Source organism: Octopus sinensis, unplaced genomic scaffold (assembly GCF_006345805.1).
Source record: "Octopus sinensis unplaced genomic scaffold, ASM634580v1 Contig09387, whole genome shotgun sequence".
Lineage (NCBI taxonomy): Eukaryota > Metazoa > Mollusca > Cephalopoda > Octopoda > Octopodidae > Octopus > Octopus sinensis.
In genome coordinates, this window is record NW_021831828.1 from 23,987 (window position 1) to 47,430 (window position 23,444).

Sequence of the window (23,444 nt, forward strand, 5' to 3'; positions counted from 1 at the left end):
GTCCAAAAGATTCTGGAAAAAACTACTGAATCATCGTTGGACTTTGATATTGATTTGGCCCTTGCACTTTGGAAACAAAATTTCTCTAAACTCCTTTCCGATGTCATTTCTCAGCAGGATTTGGACAAAATTCTTTGCCGTCGATCTTCAGCTGACTTGAACCGCTACTCTAACAAAACAGACTGGCCTCTTTCCGTTCCTCCTGTCAGCAATACTCAGGCTCCTGGCTTAATGTACTTTTTCGTTTTGGATACTGTTCTCGATAGGGATTCACTCCGTTTGGGTATTTGTAATCGCCTTGGACTCCCTGTCTGCAGACCTCACCTCTGTCGTTGTGGGGCTAAAGTTAACGCCCTTGGGGTACATCCTCTGTCTCCGAATGAGTGCCGGCCGATTTCCTCGGCACACTGAAATTAAAAATCTAATTCACAAAACTTTGGAAAGAGCTGGTTTCCCTTCAGCTCTGGAACCGACGACCTTGAAGATGCAAAACGTCCCGACGGCTGTACAGTTTTCGCTTTTGAATCCGGGAAGCAGCTTGTTTGGGACGTCACTTGTGCCGACTCTTTCGCCTAGGGAGCCTTGAATTCCATGCCTTGTCGACCCGGTACGTCGGCTTAGAAGGCCGAATCCACGAAACTGATGAAATACGAGGATTTACGCGATCGATTTTGCCTTTGGGCAATTGCCGTTGAGACTTCCTGTGTTTTTGGGGCCAAGAAGCTTGCTCATCTGAAGAAACTTGGGCGTCTGTGCACGCACCCATCGCTCCAGAGATCCCAGGGAATTTATATTCCTTATTCAGAGGATCTCGCTGGCTGTTTTACTGGGGAATTGTGGTAGTTAATACAGTAAACTATTGTATTGCACAATGTCTGATATAACACAAGCAAAACAATCATACGAACTATCTATTATGTCTTTCAATGTAAGAGGCCTTAAATCGACTTGGAAACAACATGCACTATCTGAGGACAGGAAGAAATACAGGATCTCGGTTGGATGTCTACAAGAAACCAAAGTGAAGCTCGGGGATGAGCAAGTTTATGGGGACTATCGCCTTATTCTGCTGCCCTCTGAATGCGGACACTATGGCCAAGGCTTTGTGACACACAAACACTTATCTACTTGTATTCATCGCTGCTGGAGAATCACCAATCGAATATCTGTACTACAAATAAATACCGGACACAAATCCGGAATGCTTTCCATCATTAATGTTTATGCTCCTCAAAGCGGCAGGATCGCCAAGAATCTCGACGAACTAGACTCCTTTTACGAGGAGCTAGCTAGGACACTCACAAGTCTGGAGGATTTGTCCATTCTATTCATCGCCGGGGATTGGAATGCCACAGTTGGCATCCGCTCTGGGGACGAGCAGTTTATTGGCAGATATGGCCGTGGGTACAGGAACCTTCCGGGCACTCTTCTGGCCCATTTCTGTGAGACCTTTTCACTATTTTTGTGTAACACGGCTTTCTGCCACGCTGCACGACATCGGACCACATGGACTGGAAGTAGAACAAATGGGGCTGGTGAACCTACATCAATCTACAACCAAATCGATTATATTCTTTGTCGACAGACCGATAAGGCAAGAACACATGGGAATTCATTATGAATGGTATCCATACGGCTGCTGACGAGCACATCGGGAAGCAACCAAATAATAGTCAGTCCGGGAGATGCTGCCACCCAGATGTTCGGGCGAAAATCGTTGAGCAAAAGGACCTAAAGCTCAGAATCGAAAACAAGAACGATCATAATGACAAACAGGCACTGAAGAGGAAACGTGCCAGAATACAACGACTCATTAAGAAACTAAACCGTCAGCACACTCGCGACACTCTGGAAACCCTTCTAAACGAAATCGAAGGGCTCAAGAACGGCGCACAAATGTTTCAGGCCATGCGTCTTCTCAAAAGAAGAAAAAACTCTCTCTAATTTGCCATTTTTGGTTCCTGGCAAATTTCAGAATAAAATTTTTATTTAATTTTCTAATTAATTTAAAAGGAAATATTATTATTAACCAAGGAATTTAAAAAAATTAAATTTTATTAAAGTAATTTTCAATTCCCAATCGCCTTTTCATAGAATTTTTAATATTTTCTTTATATCATCTTATTGAAGTAATGAATTCCGCATCATTGTCATTTTCAATGTTTTCTAGAAGGCTGTTTTCAATCTTTCTTAATTTGTATAGCATTTCAGCCTTGCTTAATGATTTATGTACTTCTACACAACCCGATTCTTCTTGTTCCTCAATAGAAATTAATTTCTCCTCATCATCAATTGCCTCCTTTGTAATCAATTGAAATAAATTCTTCTATTTAAATTGGATCATAAATATCTTTTTTGCTTACAATGTCAGCTGGTATATTTATGTCAAAATTCTTAATCCAATTCGCAAAAATTGATGCTGTTATCCAAGCCCTTTTGGAATTGTAATAACAAACAAAGGAATTATAATCATAATTCTTGAAACATCTGGGCAATTTTGGTTTCCCGATCAATAGTGTGTGTTCCTGACACATTGGCACACAACATGACTGAGACTCTATCTTTGAAATTTTTATATCCATCAAACAAAAAATGTCATTAGAAAACAGAATTATAGAACACCGCCATAAAATAAGTAGAAAAAGGAATTCATCTTTGCATCAAACCAGCTTGTGAAATTGAAAAAGCACTGTAAAAAAATCAGGCAAAAAAAAGACAGAAAGAAAATTCAACGAAAACGGGGTGAATAAAATCAACAGAGATGGCCAAGTAACAAATAAAGTATTAAAGCCTAAATTAAAACATGTCCGGGCAAGTTTAGTTTGCAATCTCAAATTAATTTTAGTAAGTCGGCAAAAAATCTCCAAATTTTCATAAGAAACAAATTATTTTATTGAACGAAAATGTTAGTATCCAAACAAAAAGACAATGAATAATTAAATTTCAATTTTCATATCCCCTGGGGTTCAAATTAATCCATTTCCAGAGAGAGCGGCCTAAAACTAACCATAACCAGCTCCAACACATGTCGTCAAGATCATACTCAGCCTTCCATCCTAATTCAGTATAGGCTAAATCACAATTTGCATAACACGCAGCCACGTCTCCACTCCTTCTTTCCTTGATTTCATAAGGCACTGGCTTGTTTGCAACTCGCTCAAATGCCGCCACAATCTGCAACACAGAATAGGGTGTTCCAGTTCCAATGTTATAAACCTGAGATTATTGATTAGCATTACGAGTGCCCAGACACGTTCTCGATTTTCTCCAGCGCTCTCACATGAGCAACTGCCACATCAACCACGTGCACGTAATCGCGAACACCGGTCCCATCCACGGTAAGGTAGTCGTTACCAAAAAATAGGAAGAAAGGGCAACGATCCCATACAAACACGGGTAACGTAAGGAAGAAGGTTATTGGGGGTACCAACTGGGTCTTCCCCAATAACTCCGAAGGAGTATTCCCAATTGGATTGAAGTATCTCAGTGAAACAATTCGCCAGGTCTATTTCATTTTTAGTTAAAAAAAACGTTATCAGAATGATATAAATCTGACAAAATAGTCTCAATCATAAACTTAGTTCTTCCATAGGGGTTTGAACAGCCCCCCACTGGATGCTTCTCGTCGATAGGGAGATATACGGGATCGCCATAGACGGTTGCGGAACTCGAAAAAATAATATTTTTGACTTGAAATTGTTCCATTGTCTAGAATTAGAAAGGTGGAGACTTGCCTTCAAGAGAACAAGTGTTCCGTTGATGTTGTTCTGGTAATATTTCAGGGGATTTTTTACTGATTCTCCAACTGCTTTAGAGCCGGCTAGATGGATCACTGCCGAAATAGAATTCTGTTAAAAAAGTTTTTATTTTTTTTAGAAATTACAGTTTTAAAAACATTTACAAGTTTATCACGATCAGTCAAATCTAATTCAATGAATTGTATTTCACTATCTGTTATTTCTTGTAGTTTTTTTTGTACGACTATAATCTTTATAGAATTTTACTAGAATTTGAATTGGAGAGATTGTCGACTATTATTGGGTTACGACCCGCTTTGATTAGTTCTATAACAACATGTGAGCCCACATATCCTAATCCACCGGTAACAAGAACAGACTGCATCAGCAAAATTAAAATTTTGATATTCTATTTAATGTTGGATTAAACAGTATAAATAAAATTGTTTTAATTGAATATAATTCAATAATTTTATGTCGAAAATGCTTAAAACACAGTAAAAAACCAATTTAAGAGACAGAAGCGAATAAATTTATATTTTTTGGAATGGCGAAAACAAATTTCACTTTTGATGCCAACTATGCATTTAAAAGTAAACAGTGAGTGAATACAGTCAGGATGCCTCCATCAACTTTCCCATATCTGACTCTACAAATAACTGACATCGTTTTCAGAAACCTTCCCAAACTAGAATAGTCTGAGGATTCTCGGCTGCTTGTAGTCGATGGGAAGCCTCGTTTTGATTCGAGGCTGCTCTGATTTCTTGTTTTTGCTTCTCTGACAATTCTAATTTCGGTCCCACTCTTTTTTTGCGTTTTGTAAATTACCCCTTTTATTATTAGAACTTTCACGAGAGCCATAATGTTTATAACCCCGCATGTGCAGCTGAAGATATTAGAGAACTAATTAGATTGCTCCAAGCTCTCCTGTTCTTAGCTAGGTTCCTCAGAGAGTCCAGATCTTCACCAGATGCCAATGTTTTTTACGGTTTTCAGATCGTTTTGTAAACAATCAGGAGGCTAGTTCTTGGTTTTCCACGAAAGTGTCCTACATTAGAGAGGGGTAGTAATCCTCCAATGCGATGTTCGGGGGGATTTCGGGTCTAACCTCAGGACATGTCCAAAAAGTCTCCAACGAGAGCTAATGATCTCGCGACTTATTGGCGTACATTCACACTTATTGTACAGTCCGCTTCGCGAGATCCTGGATGGCCAAAACATTCCAGTTATGTTTCTTAGATGATTCCTGTGAAACGAGTCGAGCTTCTCCAATTCCTCTTTTGTCGTGTCCCAGGTCCAGAGTTGTATAGAAGAAATGGTTTGATATATGTGTCGTATAGCCCTTGTTTGTGTTATTTCCCTTCTGTTTAACCATATGTTTTTTAGCCTGTGTAATGCCGCGTTTGCCAAGGTTTTTCTCCGTATGATATCTTCATTGTCTTCTAAATAGAATCAAGTTTCTTAGTGTTCCTCCATTTCTCTTTGAGTGGGTTATTTATTCGTCTTATTCTGTCCATTCTATTTTTTTTCCATGCTCACTGTGAGAAACCATTTCCCAAGTATATCTAGTTTTTTTGTCTTCAGAGATTAGGACGGCATAAATCACTTTTTCTATTTTTCCTTGGTATAATAGCCTCAGTTCCCTCATAGCAGCCTCCAAGTATATTGTGAATAGTAGCGGAGACAGGGAGTCTCCCTGAGGAGTGAAGGTGCCAGGATGTGATGATTTAGGGGTACTTGACATTATGTAATTAATTGCGTAAATATACTACAATTAAGAAAGGTCTCTAGATGTTAATAATGTGTGGTAATTGAAATTATGTAATAAATTGCCTAATATATTACGTAATTTTTGGTGGTCCCTATATGTAAAGATATATGGGTCTTGAAATTATGGACTAAATTGTGTTATATACTTTCCAATTTGGAGAGGTTTCTAAATTTTAGGATATGGGGGTAAAGATTGTATCATGAATTAAAAACATTTATATTATGCAATATAAGGAGGTTCCAGGTGGTTCCAGACTATGTAATAATTTGCGTAATAAATTGATTAAAATATAAAATTTGGAGAGCTCCCAGGATGTGAGGATATATGGGTTCTTGAGATTATTAAACAATTTCGTTATGTATTTTCATTTGAAGAGATCTCTAAATGTTTGGATATGGGGATACTTGAGATTTTGAAATAAATTATGTAACATGCAATTTGGGAAGGTCCCAGGATGTGAGGATTTACGGGTTCTTGAGATTAATTAATAAATTTCGTTATATATTTTCATTTGGAGATGTCTCTAAATGTTGGGATATGGGGTTACTTGAGATTTTGAAATAAATTATGTAACATATTATGCAATTTGGGGAGGTGCCAGGATGTGAGGATTTAGGGGTACTTGAGATTATGTAATTAATTGCGTAATATATACTACAATTAAGAGAGGTCTCTAGATGTGTGAATAAGTGGGTACTTTAGATTATGTAAAAAATTGCCTAATATATACGTAATTTTTGGAGGTCCCTATATGTAAAGATATATGGGTTCTTGAGATTATGTACTAAATTGTGTTATATACTTTCCAATTTAGAGAGGTTTCTTAATTTTAGGATATGGGGGTACATGAGATTATATCATAAATTGAGTAACATTTATATTATGCAATATGGTGAGGTTGCAGGATGTAAGGATATGGGGGTTCTTGAAATTATGTAATAAATTGTGTAAAATTTGAATTTTGGAGAATTTCCAGGATGTGAGGATATATTGTTTCTTGAGATTATTTAATAGATTGCGTTATATATTTTCAATTGGAGAGGTCCCTAAATGTTGGGATATGGAGGTACTTGAAATTTTGTAATAAATTATGTAACATATTATGCAATTTGGGAGAGGTGTCAGGATGTGAGGATTTAGGGGTACTTGAGATTATGTAATTAATTGCGTAATATCAACTACAATTTAAGAGGTCTCTAGATGTGTGAATAAGTGGGTACTTGAGATTATGTACTAAATTGTGTTATATACTTTCCAATTTAGAGAGGTTTCTTAATTTTAGGATATGGGGGTACTTGAGATTATATCATAAATTGAGTAACATTTATATTATGCAATATGGTGAGGTTGCAGGATGTAAGGATATGGGGGTTCTTGAAATTATGTAATAAATTGCGTAAAATTTGAATTTTGGAGAATTTCCAGGATGTGAGGATATATTGGTTCTTGAGATTATTTAATAGATTGCGTTATATATTTTCATTTGGAGATGTCTCTAAATGTTGGGATATGGGGTTACTTGAGATTTTGAAATAAATTATGTAACATATTATGCAATTAGGGGAATGCCAGGATGTGAGGATTTAGGGGTACTTGAGATTATGTAATTAATTGCGTAATATATACTACAATTAAGAGAGGTCTTTAGATGTGTGAAAAAGTGCGTAATTGAGATTATGTAATAAATTGCCTAATATATTACGTAATTTTTGGAGGTCCCTATATGTAAAGATATATGGGTTCTTGAGATTATGTACTAAATTGCGTTATATACTTTCCAATTTGGAGATGTTTCTAAATTTTAGGTTATGGGGGTACTTAATATTGTATCATAAATTGAGTAACATTTATATTATCAATTTGGGGAGGTGTCAGGATGTGAGGATTTAGGGGTACTTGAGATTATGTAATTAATTGCGTAACAAATTGCGTAAAATATGAATTTTGGAGAGTTTCCAAGATGTGAGGATATATTGGTTCTTGAGATTATTTAATATGTCGCGAGCGCAGCGAGCGACCACTCAATTTCTAGATCCGATCAATCAAAAAATCTATAAATTGACAAATACCCAGGCTTGTATTTGGGATTAAATATATTCGATAACAAAAATTAAAATCGATGCCAAAGCAGAATGAGCTTTAAAACCGATTTCATAAATAAAAATAATATTTTAAAATTTATAATTGATATTTTAGAATAATGAGAAAAAATCTAAATGCTTCATAATTTATAAAAATGTCAAAACAAGAATCTTCTGAAGGAGCAAGCCTGTCTGCACAGTTCATTTTTGATTAGAAGACCTAATTTTAGAGATTAAAACGAAAATATAGCAATGAGATCTGTCAAATTATTACCCCCCTCACAACCTAAACCAAATTAGCGTTCAGTATTCATTGATTTTACTTTTTCTATTAAGGTCTACTTATAAATTATTTTATGGGATTCAATGGAAAACTTAAGTTATTTCAATTTTAATTTTAAATCATGTTAAAATTTTAAATAATTTAATAAATATATTTGTTGATGATAGGCTTGTTAGGTGTCAAAGTTGCGTCTAGCGCTCGGTCGCGCGCTGCGCTCGCGACATAATAGATTGCATTATATATTTTCATTTGGAGATGTCTGTAAATGTTGGGATATGGGGTTACTTGAGATTTTGAAATAAATTATGTAACATATTATGCAATTTGGGGAGGTGCCAGGATGTGAGGATTTAGGGGTACTTGAGATTATGTAATTAATTGCGTAATATCAACTACAATTTAAGAGGTCTCTAGATGTGTGAATAAGTGGGTAGTTGAGATTGTGTAATAAATTGCATAATATATTACGTAATTTTTGGAGGTCCCTATATGTAAAGATATATGGGTTCTTGAGATTATGTACTAAATTGTGTTATATACTTTCCAATTTAGAGAGGTTTCTTAATTTTAGGATATGGGGGTACTTGAGATTATATCATAAATTGAGTAACATTTATATTATGCAATATGGTGAGTTTGCAGAATGTAAGGATATGGGGGTTCTTAAAATTATGTAATAAATTGCGTAAAATTTGAATTTTGGAGAATTTCCAGGATGTGAGGATATATTGGTTCTTGAGATTATTTAATAGATTGCGTTATATATTTTCAATTGGAGAGGTCCCTAAATGTTGGGATATGGAGGTACTTGAAATTTTGTAATAAATTATGTAACATATTATGCAATTTGGGAGAGGTGTCAGGATGTGAGGATTTAGAGGTACTTGAGATTATGTAATTAATTGCGTAATATAAACTACAATTTAAGAGGTCTCTAGATGTGTGAATAAGTGGGTACTTGAGATTATGCACTAAATTGTGTTATATACTTTCCAATTTAGAGAGGTTTCTTAATTTTAGGATATGGGGGTACTTGAGATTATATCATAAATTGAGTAACATTTATATTATGCAATATGGTGAGGTTGCAGGATGTAAGGATATGGGGGTTCTTGAAATTATGTAATAAATTGCGTAAAATTTGAATTTTGGAGAATTTCAGGATGTGAGGATATATGGTTCTTGAGATTATTTAATAGATTGCGTTATATATTTTCATTTGGGAGATCTCTAAATGTTGGGATATGGGGTTACTTAAGATTTTGTAATAAATTATGTAACATATTATGCAATTAGGGGAATGCCAGGATGTGAGGATTTAGGGGTACTTGAGATTATGTAATTAATTGCGTAATATATACTACAATTAAGAGAGGTCTCTAGATGTGTGAATAAGTGGGTACTTTAGATTATGTAAAAAATTGCCTAATATATACGTAATTTTTGGAGGTCCCTATATGTAAAGATATATGGGTTCTTGAGATTATGTACTAAATTGTGTTATATACTTTCCAATTTAGAGAGGTTTCTTAATTTTAGGATATGGGGGTACATGAGATTATATCATAAATTGAGTAACATTTATATTATGCAATATGGTGAGGTTGCAGGATGTAAGGATATGGGGGTTCTTGAAATTATGTAATAAATTGTGTAAAATTTGAATTTTGGAGAATTTCCAGGATGTGAGGATATATTGGTTCTTGAGATTATTTAATAGATTGCGTTATATATTTTCAATTGGAGAGGTCCCTAAATGTTGGGATATGGAGGTACTTGAAATTTTGTAATAAATTATGTAACATATTATGCAATTTGGGAGAGGTGTCAGGATGTGAGGATTTAGGGGTACTTGAGATTATGTAATTAATTGCGTAATATCAACTACAATTTAAGAGGTCTCTAGATGTGTGAATAAGTGGGTACTTGAGATTATGTACTAAATTGTGTTATATACTTTCCAATTTAGAGAGGTTTCTTAATTTTAGGATATGGGGGTACTTGAGATTATATCATAAATTGAGTAACATTTATATTATGCAATATGGTGAGGTTGCAGGATGTAAGGATATGGGGGTTCTTGAAATTATGTAATAAATTGCGTAAAATTTGAATTTTGGAGAATTTCCAGGATGTGAGGATATATTGGTTCTTGAGATTATTTAATAGATTGCGTTATATATTTTCATTTGGAGAGATCTCTAAATGTTGGGATATGGGGTTACTTGAGATTTTGAAATAAATTATGTAACATATTATGCAATTAGGGGAATGCCAGGATGTGAGGATTTAGGGGTACTTGAGATTATGTAATTAATTGCGTAATATATACTACAATTAGAGAGGTCTTTAGATGTGTGAAAAAGTGCGTAATTGAGATTATGTAATAAATTGCCTAATATATTACGTAATTTTTGGAGGTCCCTATATGTAAAGATATATGGGTTCTTGAGATTATGTACTAAATTGCGTTATATACTTTCCATTTGGAGATGTTTCTAAATTTTAGGTTATGGGGGTACTTAATATTGTATCATAATTGAGTAACATTTATATTATCAATTTGGGGAGGTGTCAGGATGTGAGGATTTAGGGGTACTTGAGATTATGTAATTAATTGCGTAACAAATTGCGTAAAATATGAATTTTGGAGAGTTTCCAAGATGTGAGGATATATTGGTTCTTGAGATTATTTAATATGTCGCGAGCGCAGCGAGCGACCACTCAATTTCTAGATCCGATCAATCAAAAAATCTATAAATTGACAAATACCCAGGCTTGTATTTGGGATTAAATATATTCGATAACAAAAATTAAAATCGATGCCAAAGCAGAATGAGCTTTAAAACCGATTTCATAAATAAAAATAATATTTTAAAATTTATAATTGATATTTTAGAATAATGAGAAAAAATCTAAATGCTTCATAATTTATAAAAATGTCAAAACAAGAATCTTCTGAAGGAGCAAGCCTGTCTGCACAGTTCATTTTTGATTAGAAGACCTAATTTTAGAGATTAAAACGAAAATATAGCAATGAGATCTGTCAAATTATTACCCCCCTCACAACCTAAACCAAATTAGCGTTCAGTATTCATTGATTTTACTTTTTCTATTAAGGTCTACTTATAAATTATTTTATGGGATTCAATGGAAAACTTAAGTTATTTCAATTTTAATTTTAAATCATGTTAAAATTTTAAATAATTTAATAAATATATTTGTTGAATAGGCTTGTTAGGTGTCAAAGTTGCGTCTAGCGCTCGGTCGCGCGCTGCGCTCGCGACATAATAGATTGCATTATATATTTTCATTTGGAGATGTCCTCTAAATGTTGGGATATGGGGTTACTTGAGATTTTGAAATAAATTATGTAACATATTATGCAATTTGGGGAGGTGCCAGGATGTGAGGATTTAGGGGTACTTGAGATTATGTAATTAATTGCGTAATATCAACTACAATTTAAGAGGTCTCTAGATGTGTGAATAAGTGGGTAGTTGAGATTGTGTAATAAATTGCATAATATATTACGTAATTTTTGGAGGTCCCTATATGTAAGATATATGGGTTCTTGAGATTATGTACTAAATTGTGTTATATACTTTCCAATTTAGAGAGGTTTCTTAATTTTAGGATATGGGGGTACTTGAGATTATATCATAAATTAGGTGAGTAACATTTATATTATGCAATTAGGGGAGGTGTCAGGATGTGAGGATTTAGGTTTTCATTAGCCTGCAAGGATGTGATGATTTAGGGGTACTTGAGATTATGTAATTAATTGCGTAATATATACTACAATTAAGAGAGGTCTTTAGATGTGTGAATAAGTGGGTAATTGAGATTATGTAATAAATTGCCTAATATATTACGTAATTTTTGGAGGTCCCTATATGTAAAGATATATGGGTTCTTGAGATTATGTACTAAATTGTGTTATATACTTTCCAATTTGGAGAGGTTTCTAAATTTTAGAATATGGGGGTACTTAAGATTGTATCATGAATTAAATAACATTTATATTATGCAATATAAGGAGGTTCCAGGTGGTTCCAGACTATGTAATAATTTGCGTAATAAATTGCTTAAAATATAAAATTTGGAGAGCTCCCAGGATGTGAGGATATATGGGTTCTTGAGATTATTTAAACAATTTCGTTATGTATTTTCATTTGGAGAGATCTCTAAATGTTTGGATATGGGGATACTTGAGATTTTGAAATAAATTATGTAACATGCAATTTGGGAAGGTGCCAGGATGTGATGATTTAGGGGTACTTGACATTATGTAATTAATTGCGTAATATATACTACAATTAAGAAAGGTCTCTAGATGTTAAATAAGTGGGTAATTGAAATTATGTAATAAATTGCCTAATATATTACGTAATTTTTGGTGGTCCCTATATGTAAAGATATATGGGTTCTTGAGATTATGTACTAAATTGTGTTATATACTTTCCAATTTGGAGAGGTTTCTAAATTTTAGGATATGGAGGTACTTGAGATTATATCATAAATTGAGTAACATTTATATTATGCAATTTGGGGAGGTGTCAGGATGTGAGGATTTAGGGGTACTTGAGATTATGTAATTAATTGCGTAATATCAACTACAATTTAAGAGGTCTCTAGATGTGTGAATAAGTGGGTACTTTACATTATGTAATAAATTGCCTAATATATTACGTAATTTTTGGAGGTCCATATATGTAAAGATATATGGGTTCTTGAGATTATGTATTAAATTGTGTTATATACTTTCCAATTTAGAGAGGTTTCTTAATTTTAGGATATGGGGGTACTTGAGATTATATCATAAATTAGGTGAGTAACATTTATATTATGCAATTAGGGGAGGTGTCAGGATGTGAGGATTTAGGTTTTCATTAGCCTGCAAGGATGTGATGATTTAGGGGTACTTGAGATTATGTAATTAATTGCGTAACAAATTGCGTAAAATATGAATTTTGGAGAGTTTCCAAGATGTGAGGATATATTGGTTCTTGAGATTATTTAATATGTCGCGAGCGCAGCGAGCGACCACTCAATTTCTAGATCCGATCAATCAAAAAATCTATAAATTGACAAATACCCAGGCTTGTATTTGGGATTAAATATATTCGATAACAAAAATTAAAATCGATGCCAAAGCAGAATGAGCTTTAAAACCGATTTCATAAATAAAAATAATATTTTAAAATTTATAATTGATATTTTAGAATAATGAGAAAAAATCTAAATGCTTCATAATTTATAAAAATGTCAAAACAAGAATCTTCTGAAGGAGCAAGCCTGTCTGCACAGTTCATTTTTGATTAGAAGACCTAATTTTAGAGATTAAAACGAAAATATAGCAATGAGATCTGTCAAATTATTACCCCCCTCACAACCTAAACCAAATTAGCGTTCAGTATTCATTGATTTTACTTTTTCTATTAAGGTCTACTTATAAATATTTTATGGGATTCAATGGAAAACTTAAGTTATTTCAATTTTAATTTTAAATCATGTTAAAATTTTAAATAATTTAATAAATATATTGTTGATGATAGGCTTGTTAGGTGTCAAAGTTGCGTCTAGCGCTCGGTCGCGCGCTGCGCTCGCGACATAATAGATTGCATTATATATTTTCATTTGGAGATGTCTCTAAATGTTGGGATATGGGGTTACTTGAGATTTTGAAATAAATTATGTAACATATTATGCAATTTGGGGAGGTGCCAGGATGTGAGGATTTAGGGGTACTTGAGATTATGTAATTAATTGCGTAATATCAACTACAATTTAAGAGGTCTCTAGATGTGTGAATAAGTGGGTAGTTGAGATTGTGTAATAAATTGCATAATATATTACGTAATTTTTGGAGGTCCCTATATGTAAAGATATATGGGTTCTTGAGATTATGTACTAAATTGTGTTATATACTTTCCAATTTAGAGAGGTTTCTTAATTTTAGGATATGGGGGTACTTGAGATTATATCATAAATTAGGTGAGTAACATTTATATTATGCAATTAGGGGAGGTGTCAGGATGTGAGGATTTAGGTTTTCATTAGCCTGCAAGGATGTGATGATTTAGGGGTACTTGACATTATGTAATTAATTGCGTAATATATACTACAGTTAAGAAAGGTCTCTAGATGTTAAATAAGTGGGTAATTGAAATTATGTAATAAATTGCCTAATATATTACGTAATTTTTGGTGGTCCCTATATGTAAAGATATATGCGTTCTTGAAATTATGTACTAAATTGTGTTATATACTTTCCAATTTGGAGAGGTTTCTAAATTTTAGGATATGGGGTTACTTAAGATTTTGTAATAAATTATGTAACATATTATGCAATTTGGGGAGGTGCCAGGATGTGAGGACTTGAGATTATGTAATTAATTGCGTAATATCAACTACAATTTAAGAGGTCTCTAGATGTGTGAATAAGTGGGTACTTTACATTATGTAATAAATTGCCTAATATATTACGTAATTTTTGGAGGTCCCTATATGTAAGATATGGGTTCTTGAGATTATGTACTAAATTGTGTTATATACTTTCCAATTTAGAGAGGTTTCTTAATTTTAGGATATGGGGGTACTTGAGATTATATCATAAATTGAGTAACATTTATATTATGCAATGGGTGAGGTTGCAGGATGTAAGGATATGGGGGTTCTTGAAATTATGTAATAAATTGCGTAAAATTTGAATTTTGGAGAATTTCCAGGATGTGAGGATATATTGGTTCTTGAAATTATTTAATAGATTGCGTTATATATTTTCATTTGGAGAGGTCCCTAAATGTTGGGATATGGAGGTACTTGAAATTTTGTAATAAATTATGTAACATATTATGCAATTTGGGAGAGGTGTCAGGATGTGAGGATTTAGGGGTACTTGAGATTATGTAATTAATTGCGTAATATCAACTACAATTTAAGAGGTCTCTAGATGTGTGAATAAGTGGGTACTTGAGATTATGCACTAAATTGTGTTATATACTTTCCAATTTAGAGAGGTTTCTTAATTTTAGGATATGGGGGTACTTGAGATTATATCATAAATTGAGTAACATTATATTATGCAATATGGTGAGGTTGCAGGATGTAAGGATATGGGGGTTCTTGAAATTATGTAATAAATTGCGTAAAATTTGAATTTTGGAGAATTTCCAGGATGTGAGGATATATGGTTCTTGAAATTATTTAATAGATTGCGTTATATATTTTCATTTGGAGAGATCTCTAAATGGGGATATGGGGTTACTTAAGATTTTGTAATAAATTATGTAACATATTATGCAATTTGGGGAGGTGCCAGGATGTGAGGACTTGAGATTATGTAATTAATTGCGTAATATATACTACAATTAAGAGAGGTCTCTAGATGTGTGAATAAGTGGGTACTTTAGATTATGTAATAAATTGCCTAATATATTACGTAATTTTTGGAGGTCCCTATATGTAAAGATATATGGGTTCTTGAGATTATGTACTAAATTGTGTTATATACTTTCCAATTTAGAGAGGTTTCTTAATTTTAGGATATGGGGGTACTTGAGATTATATCATAATTGAGTAACATTTATATTATGGAATATGGTGAGGTTGCAGGATGTAAGGATATGGGGGTTCTTGAAATTATGTAATAAATTGCGTAAAATTTGAATTTTGGAGAATTTCCAGGATGTGAGGATATATTGGTTCTTGGGATTATTTAATAGATTGCGTTATATATTTTCAATTGGAGAGGTCCCTAAATGTTGGGATATGGAGGTACTTGAAATTTTGTAATAAATTATGTAACATATTATGCAATTTGGGAGAAGTGTCAGGATGTGAGGATTTAGGGGTACTTGAGATTATGTAATTAATTGCGTAATATCAACTACAATTTAAGAGGTCTCTAGATGTGTGAATAAGTGGGTACTTGAGATTGTGTAATAAATTGCCTAATATATTACGTAATTTTTGGAGGTCCCTATATGTAAAGATATAAGGGTTCTTGAGATTATGTACTAAATTGCGTTATATACTTTCCAATTTGGAGATGTTTCTAAATTTTAGGATATGGGGGTACTTGAAATTATATCATAAATTGAGTGAGTAACATTTATATTATGCAATTAGGGGAGGTGTCAGGATGTGAGGATTTAGGTTTTCTTTAGCCTATGTAATAATTTGCGTAATAAATTGCTTAAAATATGAAATTTCCAGAGGTCCCAGGATGTGAGGATATATGGGTTCTTGAGATTATTTAAACAATTTCGTTATGTATTTTCATTTGGAGAGGTCTCTAAATGTTTGGATATGGGGGTACTTCTGTAATAAATTGCATAATATATTACGTAATTTTTGGAGGTACCTATATGTAAAGATATATGGGTTCTTGAGATTATGTACTAAATTGTGTTATATACTTTACAATTTAGAGAGGTTTCTTAATTTTAGGATATGGGGGTACTTGAGATTATATCATAAATTGAGTAACATTTATATTATGCAATATGGTGAGGTTGCAGGATGTAAGGATATGGGGGTTCTTGAAATATGTAATAAATAGCGCGTAAAATTTGAATTTTGGAGAATTTCCATGTAATCCAACAATTTCGTTATGTATTTTCAATTGGAGAGGTCTCTAAATGTTTGGATATGGGGGTACTTGAGATTTTGAAATAAATTATGTAACATATTATGCAATTTGGGAAGATGCAAGGATGTGATGATTTAGGGTTCTTGAGATTATGTACTAAATTGTGTTATATACTTTACAATTTAGAGAGGTTTCTTAATTTTAGGATATGGGGGTACTTGAGATTATATCATAAATTGAGTAACATTTATATTATGCAATATGGGGAATGCCAGGATGTGAGGATTTAGGGGTACTTGAGATTATGTAATTAATTGCGTAATATATACTACAATTAAGAGAGGTCTCTAGATGTGTGAATAAGTGGGTACTTTAGATTATGTAAAAAATTGCCTAATATATACGTAATTTTTGGAGGTCCCTATATGAAGATATATGGGTTCTTGAGATTATGTACTAAATTGTGTTATATACTTTCCAATTTAGAGAGGTTTCTTAATTTTAGGATATGGGGGTACTTGAGATTATATCATAAATTGAGTAACATTTATATTATGCAATATGGTGAGGTTGCAGGATGTAAGGATATGGGGGTTCTTGAAATTATGTAATAAATTGCGTAAAATTTGAATTTTGGAGAATTTCCAGGATGTGAGGATATATTGGTTCTTGAGATTATTTAATAGATTGCGTTATATATTTTCAATTGGAGAGGTCCCTAAATGTTGGGATATGGAGGTACTTGAAATTTTGTAATAAATTATGTAACATATTATGCAATTTGGGAGAGGTGTCAGGATGTGAGGATTTAGGGGTACTTGAGATTATGTAATTAATTGCGTAATATCAACTACAATTTAAGAGGTCTCTAGATGTGTGAATAAGTGGGTACTTGAGATTATGCACTAAATTGTGTTATATACTTTCCAATTTAGAGAGGTTCATAATTTTAGGATATGGGGGTACTTGAGATTATATCATAAATTGAGTAACATTTATATTATGCAATATGGTGAGGTTGCAGGATGTAAGGATATGGGGGTTCTTGAAATTATGTAATAAATTGCGTAAAATTTCAATTTTGGAGAATTTCCAGGATGTGAGGATATATTGGTTCTTGAAATTATTTAATAGATTGCGTTATATATTTTCATTTGGAGAGATCTCTAAATGTTGGGATATGGGGTTACTTAAGATTTTGTAATAAATTATGTAACATATTATGCAATTTGGGGAGGTGCCAGGATGTGAGGACTTGAGATTATGTAATTAATTGCGTAATATATACTACAATTAAGAGAGGTCTCTAGATGTGTGAATAAGTGGGTACTTTAGATTATGTAATAAATTGCCTAATATATTACGTAATTTTTGGAGGTCCCTATATGTAAAGATATATGGGTTCTTGAGATTATGTACTAAATTGTGTTATATACTTTCCAATTTAGAGAGGTTTCTTAATTTTAGGATATGGGGGTACTTGAGATTATATCATAAATTGAGTAACATTTATATTATGCAATATGGTGAGGTTGCAGGATGTAAGGATATGGGGGTTCTTGAAATTATGTAATAAATTGCGTAAAATTTGAATTTTGGAGAATTTCCAGGATGTGAGGATATATTGGTTCTTGGGATTATTTAATAGATTGCGTTATATTTTTCAATTGGAGAGGTCCCTAAATGTTGGGATATGGAGGTACTTGAAATTTTGTAATAAATTATGTAACATATTATGCAATTTGGGAGAGGTGTCAGGATGTGAGGATTTAGGGGTACTTGAGATTATGTAATTAATTGCGTAATATCAACTACAATTTAAGAGGTCTCTAGATGTGTGAATAAGTGGGTACTTGAGATTGTGTAATAAATTGCATAATATATTACGTAATTTTTGGAGGTCCCTATATGTAAAGATATATGGGTTCTTGAGATTATGTACTAAATTGCGTTATATACTTTCCAATTGGAGATGTTTCTAAATTTTAGGATATGGGGGTACTTGAAATTATATCATAAATTGAGTGAGTAACATTATATTATGCAATTAGGGGAGGTGTCAGGATGTGAGGATTTAGGTTTTCTTTAGCCTATGTAATAATTTGCGTAATAAATTGCTTAAAATATGAAATTTCCAGAGGTCCCAGGATGTGAGGATATATGGGTTCTTGAGATTATTTAAACAATTTCGTTATGTATTTTCATTTGGAGAGGTCTCTAAATGTTTGGATATGGGGGTACTTGTGTAATAAATTGCATAATATATTACGTAATTTTTGGAGGTACCTATATGTAAAGATATATGGGTTCTTGAGATTATGTACTAAATTGTGTTATATACTTTACAATTTAGAGAGGTTTCTTAATTTTAGGATATGGGGGTACTTGAGATTATATCATAAATTGAGTAACATTTATATTATGCAATATGGTGAGGTTGCAGGATGTAAGGATATGGGGGTTCTTGAAATTATGTAATAAATTGCGTAAAATTTGAATTTTGGAGAATTTCCATGTAATCCAACAATTTCGTTATGTATTTTCATTTGGAGAGGTCTCTAAATGTTTGGATATGGAGGTACTTGAGATTTTGAAATAAATTATGTAACATATTATGCAATTTGGGAAGGTGCAAGGATGTGATGATTTAGGGGTTCTTGAGATTATGTACTAAATTGTGTTATATACTTTACAATTTAGAGAGGTTTCTTAATTTTAGGATATGGGGGTACTTGAGATTATATCATAAATTGAGTAACATTTATATTATGCAATATGGGGAGGTTGCAGGATGTGAGGATATGGGGGTTCTTGAAATTATGTAATAAATTGCGTAATAAATTGCGTAAAATATGAATTTTGGAGACTACAATTTAGAGAGGTCTCTAGATGTGTGAATAAGTGGGTACTTTAGATTATGTAATAAATTGCCTAATATATTACGTAATTTTTGGAGGTCCCTATATGTAAAGATATATGGGTTCTTGAGATTATGTACTAAATTGCGTTATATACTTTCCAATTTGGAGATGTTTCTAATTTTTAGGATATGGGGGTACTTGAGATTATATCATAAATTGAGTGAGTAACATTTATATTATGCAATTTGGGGAGGTCCAGGATGTGAGGCTATGGGGGTTCTTTAGACTATATAATAATTTGCGTAATTAATTGCGTAAAATATGTAATTTGGAGAGGTCCCAGGATGTGAGGATTTACGGGTTCTTGAGATTAATTAATAAATTTCGTTATATATTTTCATTTGGAGATGTCTCTAAATGTTGGATATGGGGTTACTTGAGATTTTGAAATATATTATGTAACATATTATGCAATTTGGGGAGGTGCCAGGATGTGAGGATTTAGGGGTACTTGAGATTATGTAATTAATTGCGTAATATCAACTACAATTTAAGAGGTCTCTAGATGTGTGAATAAGTGGGTACTTGAGATTGTGTAATAAATTGCCTAATATATTACGTAATTTTTGGAGGTCCCTATATGTAAAGATATATGGGTTCTTGAGATTATGTACTAAATTGCGTTATATACTTTCCAATTTATAGAAGTTTCTTAATTTTAGGATATGGGGCTACTTGAGATTATATCATAAATTGAGTAACATTTATATTATGCAATATGGGGAGGTTGCAGGATGTGAGGATATGGGGGTTCTTGAAATTATGTAATAAATTTCGTAATAAATTGCGTAAAATATGAATTTTGGAGAGTTCCCAGGATGTGAGGATATATTGGTTCTTGAGATTATTTAATTTAAAATTAGGCGTGCTACGCCTATTCCAATGCGTAGTCGGTAATCACTCGATGTAATCATGCCACTCTGCGTACGCAAGTGCGAGAGCATTCTGTGCTTGTTTGCATAGTATTTAATCAGTTTGGTTGAATATATGAACAAGGTTTCCATAGAGATCTCAAGTCAGCAAGATGCGGCAGTATTTTTATTCATAGAGGAGTAAATCGTAATTTACTTAATTTTGAATATTTCTTTACTTTTTAAAAAATCCATATTCGTGACTTACTGCACAAAGAAGACGTCGATTAGAAATAAAGTAGCATAGAATTACATTATGATAAAACAAATTAATTCAGTGAAGCCAAAAAAAGAGAGTAGACAAGATCCTTTGGGGTAGAAGCAACGTCGACAAAGTCCACTGATTTAATACGCAGTGGCTTCAACTCCCATATACTCTCGAATATATAACTTCCGTCTGAAACATTACCAGTGCCCACAATATACTAATCTTATCATAATATTGTATACCAGAAGGAATCTCAACAACTCTCGATAGAACACTTTCATATTATCATCTCTAGAACATTCCAGAATATTTTTCACAAGTCGTGAAATTAGTTTATCCATAATTTTCTCAGCTAATTCAAAACGAATGAGAATATCAGAAATGAAATAGTCAAACTATAAATGAAAGTAAAATTAAAACATGTTCTTTTACAGAATCAAATTCTAAAGACTTGTGGGTGATATTTGACAATATTTGGAGATATCTAAAAAACACAGAAGAGCAATGACTATTCCCTTCCTCGAAAATCCCACTTTCTAATCCACATTGAATAGCAGTGTTAATAACCTACGAATCCAGTCGATAAGAACGCAAAACTTTACTAAGTCGTTCCAATTCGGCCACTGTCAAAAAATTGAGAATAAAGCATAAAAAATATATAGCAGGAACTTGAGTCTGTTCACAGCACAATAAACTTTGTACATGAATTATGCTGTCTACAAAATCATCACGATTAAGCGAAAAATCAATACAGGATGACTGTAATAAATAAGTCAATTCTATACAACAATCTAAAATTTATTATCGCGTAACATTACATCTTATCACATTCTGATTGGTCGACATGAGTCCACCAAAATAGTATTTTGTAATTTCATTTACATCACAAATCGTGTAAAGGAGGCGACAAATAGCCGATACTCGCATTAAATTGAACTCGTATTCGGCAGCAAATAACTAGAAAATCTACCAAAAAGCACACCCTTTTGACAATATGAGGAAACAACATCTGGATACCCTCAGAGGTCATTATAAATTTTATATCATGTAGAAGACATATTAGCTTTTCCAAATATAAATACGTACTGCACATCACATCACCCGATGAAATATATAACTGCAAAATGAACCATCGAAAGATAGCGTCTGAGTGGACAGCAGAATTGTAGCCAATTTGGTCCTATTTTTTGATTATTGCAAAACAACATTAATTAAGGAAAACATGGCCTGATGGGATTTGGAACTGTCAGACGAAAACAACAAATCAGCTTCCTTTTGTGTAAAATTTGACGAAAAGTAGTTTTTCAGTTCCTCGAAATGGGATTTCGAAGGGAAATCAAAACACCATTTCGTAAGCTTAAAATAACAAAAATAAAAACCGCAAAATCTAGATCATTTACACTTAGATCAAGTCGTCGAATCTATATTATATTCGAATGAATTATACTTTTCTTGATAATCCATCCTCATTAACATTATCCTGCCAATGAGAAAGAGTACAAATACGTTAATTTTGTTTGAAATTAAGTCTGTTTCGACAGCCAGCTTCGTTCTAAACTTATATAGTAGAGGAGTCGCTTCCTTGACAGGGAATTCATTAAACGATTCCAGATTGGTCTCCTACAATTTGAAATGCCAAATTTACAAAAATAGTCTCATTTGATATTGCAATGGATTCAGGTTTTAACTTCTTCCTTTCAATTTCTGCCAACTCGTAAATCTAATTGTTATTTTACAAATTATAATATATTTTTGTGGATAACCCAAAAAAATAAATTAACCTTGTTTTTCTTGTGATGATTTAGCGCGCTTATGTGTGAATGCACATTATTATCCCCAAAGCACACAATGAACATGGAAATAGCACAAAATGCAGCATTTCGGAGTGTGGGAGAAGAGTAGTCAGCATACTTTATATTTTTTTGCTGTAATATTACCTTTGTAAGTTTTTTTAGAATTAATCCAATTTTCTTATTTGGAATTCCGTCAAATGCCGTAGGATATCTTCCCATGTATCGAGCAAGAAACAATACTGTCTCCTCGATGACTTTATTCTCAGTTTTATTTAGAAGCTTTAAAATATTCTCAACCAGTTCTTCAGCCATACACTTTGAATTAAAAAAAGTTACAAAACCGTTTCAGAAAATGAATCAACGTGATGCCTCAGAACGTCTGACCTGAGTCGATTCGCAGATTTTAAAATTAAAAATGTTGTCTCAAATAAATAATATGAATTACACGATCTGAAAAGAATTGAAATTGCTCAGATAGGTTTGTAGATATGAGTTGGAGAATTTCTAAAATTTTGGATTTTATGACCTGTGAGTTCTCCTTTGCAAGGGACTAAGGTAGAGTAATAGGATTATTTACAAGTAGAAGTGAATTGTGGAGAGATTTTAGATGTTCGTCGATTACTAAGTCTGAACCAATTCTTGATAGAATTGATTTGATCTCAAATAGTTGTTCTTGTCTTTCATTAAATGATTTTGAAAACTGAAATTTAAAATTTTTTTAATACCAGTTTATCTCGATAATATGACAATTCAGGTATTTGTTGTTTATTAGTATACATAATGTAACACAAAAAACCAGAATGCAAATTGCGCTATTTATTAAGAATTAATAAATATTTAAAATAATGTATAAATAATTTAGAAAATTATTTGAAAAAATTATTTTCCAATACCAAATTTAATTTTATCACGATGATTAAATTTTAGAAATGATAACGTAAACAAAGTTTGATTAAGTGGCTGATTGGATAGTTGAGAGTCTAAGGGTCAGCTCACAACACCGCACTGAGTATTGAATGGCAGTTTCCGCAAAGCATAGGGACGAAGATTCGCTGAAAGAGTTTGCTCGTGTCCTTCCAGTTGTTTATTTTTTAGGATATTCTCCTACCAATCTCAGTGAGGAGTTGAGTAGCTGCCTTGCAG

The 23,444-nt window shown here is 32.8% G+C and overlaps 1 protein-coding gene across 1 annotated transcript; it reads left to right on the forward strand.

Moving 5' to 3' along the window:
- Window positions 1-871: 871 nt before the first annotated feature.
- Window positions 872-1,621, forward strand: LOC115228089 (craniofacial development protein 2-like). Its single transcript, XM_029798757.1, has one exon. The coding sequence runs from the start codon at window positions 872-874 to the stop codon at window positions 1,619-1,621; it is 750 nt and encodes a 249-aa protein (XP_029654617.1).
- The last annotated feature ends 21,823 nt before the right edge of the window (window positions 1,622-23,444 follow it).

Excerpts from the sequence above, each read along its gene's own strand:
- LOC115228089 (XM_029798757.1), top strand. The coding sequence starts at position 872 with ATGTCTGATATAACACAAGCAAAACAATCATACGAACTATCTATTATG.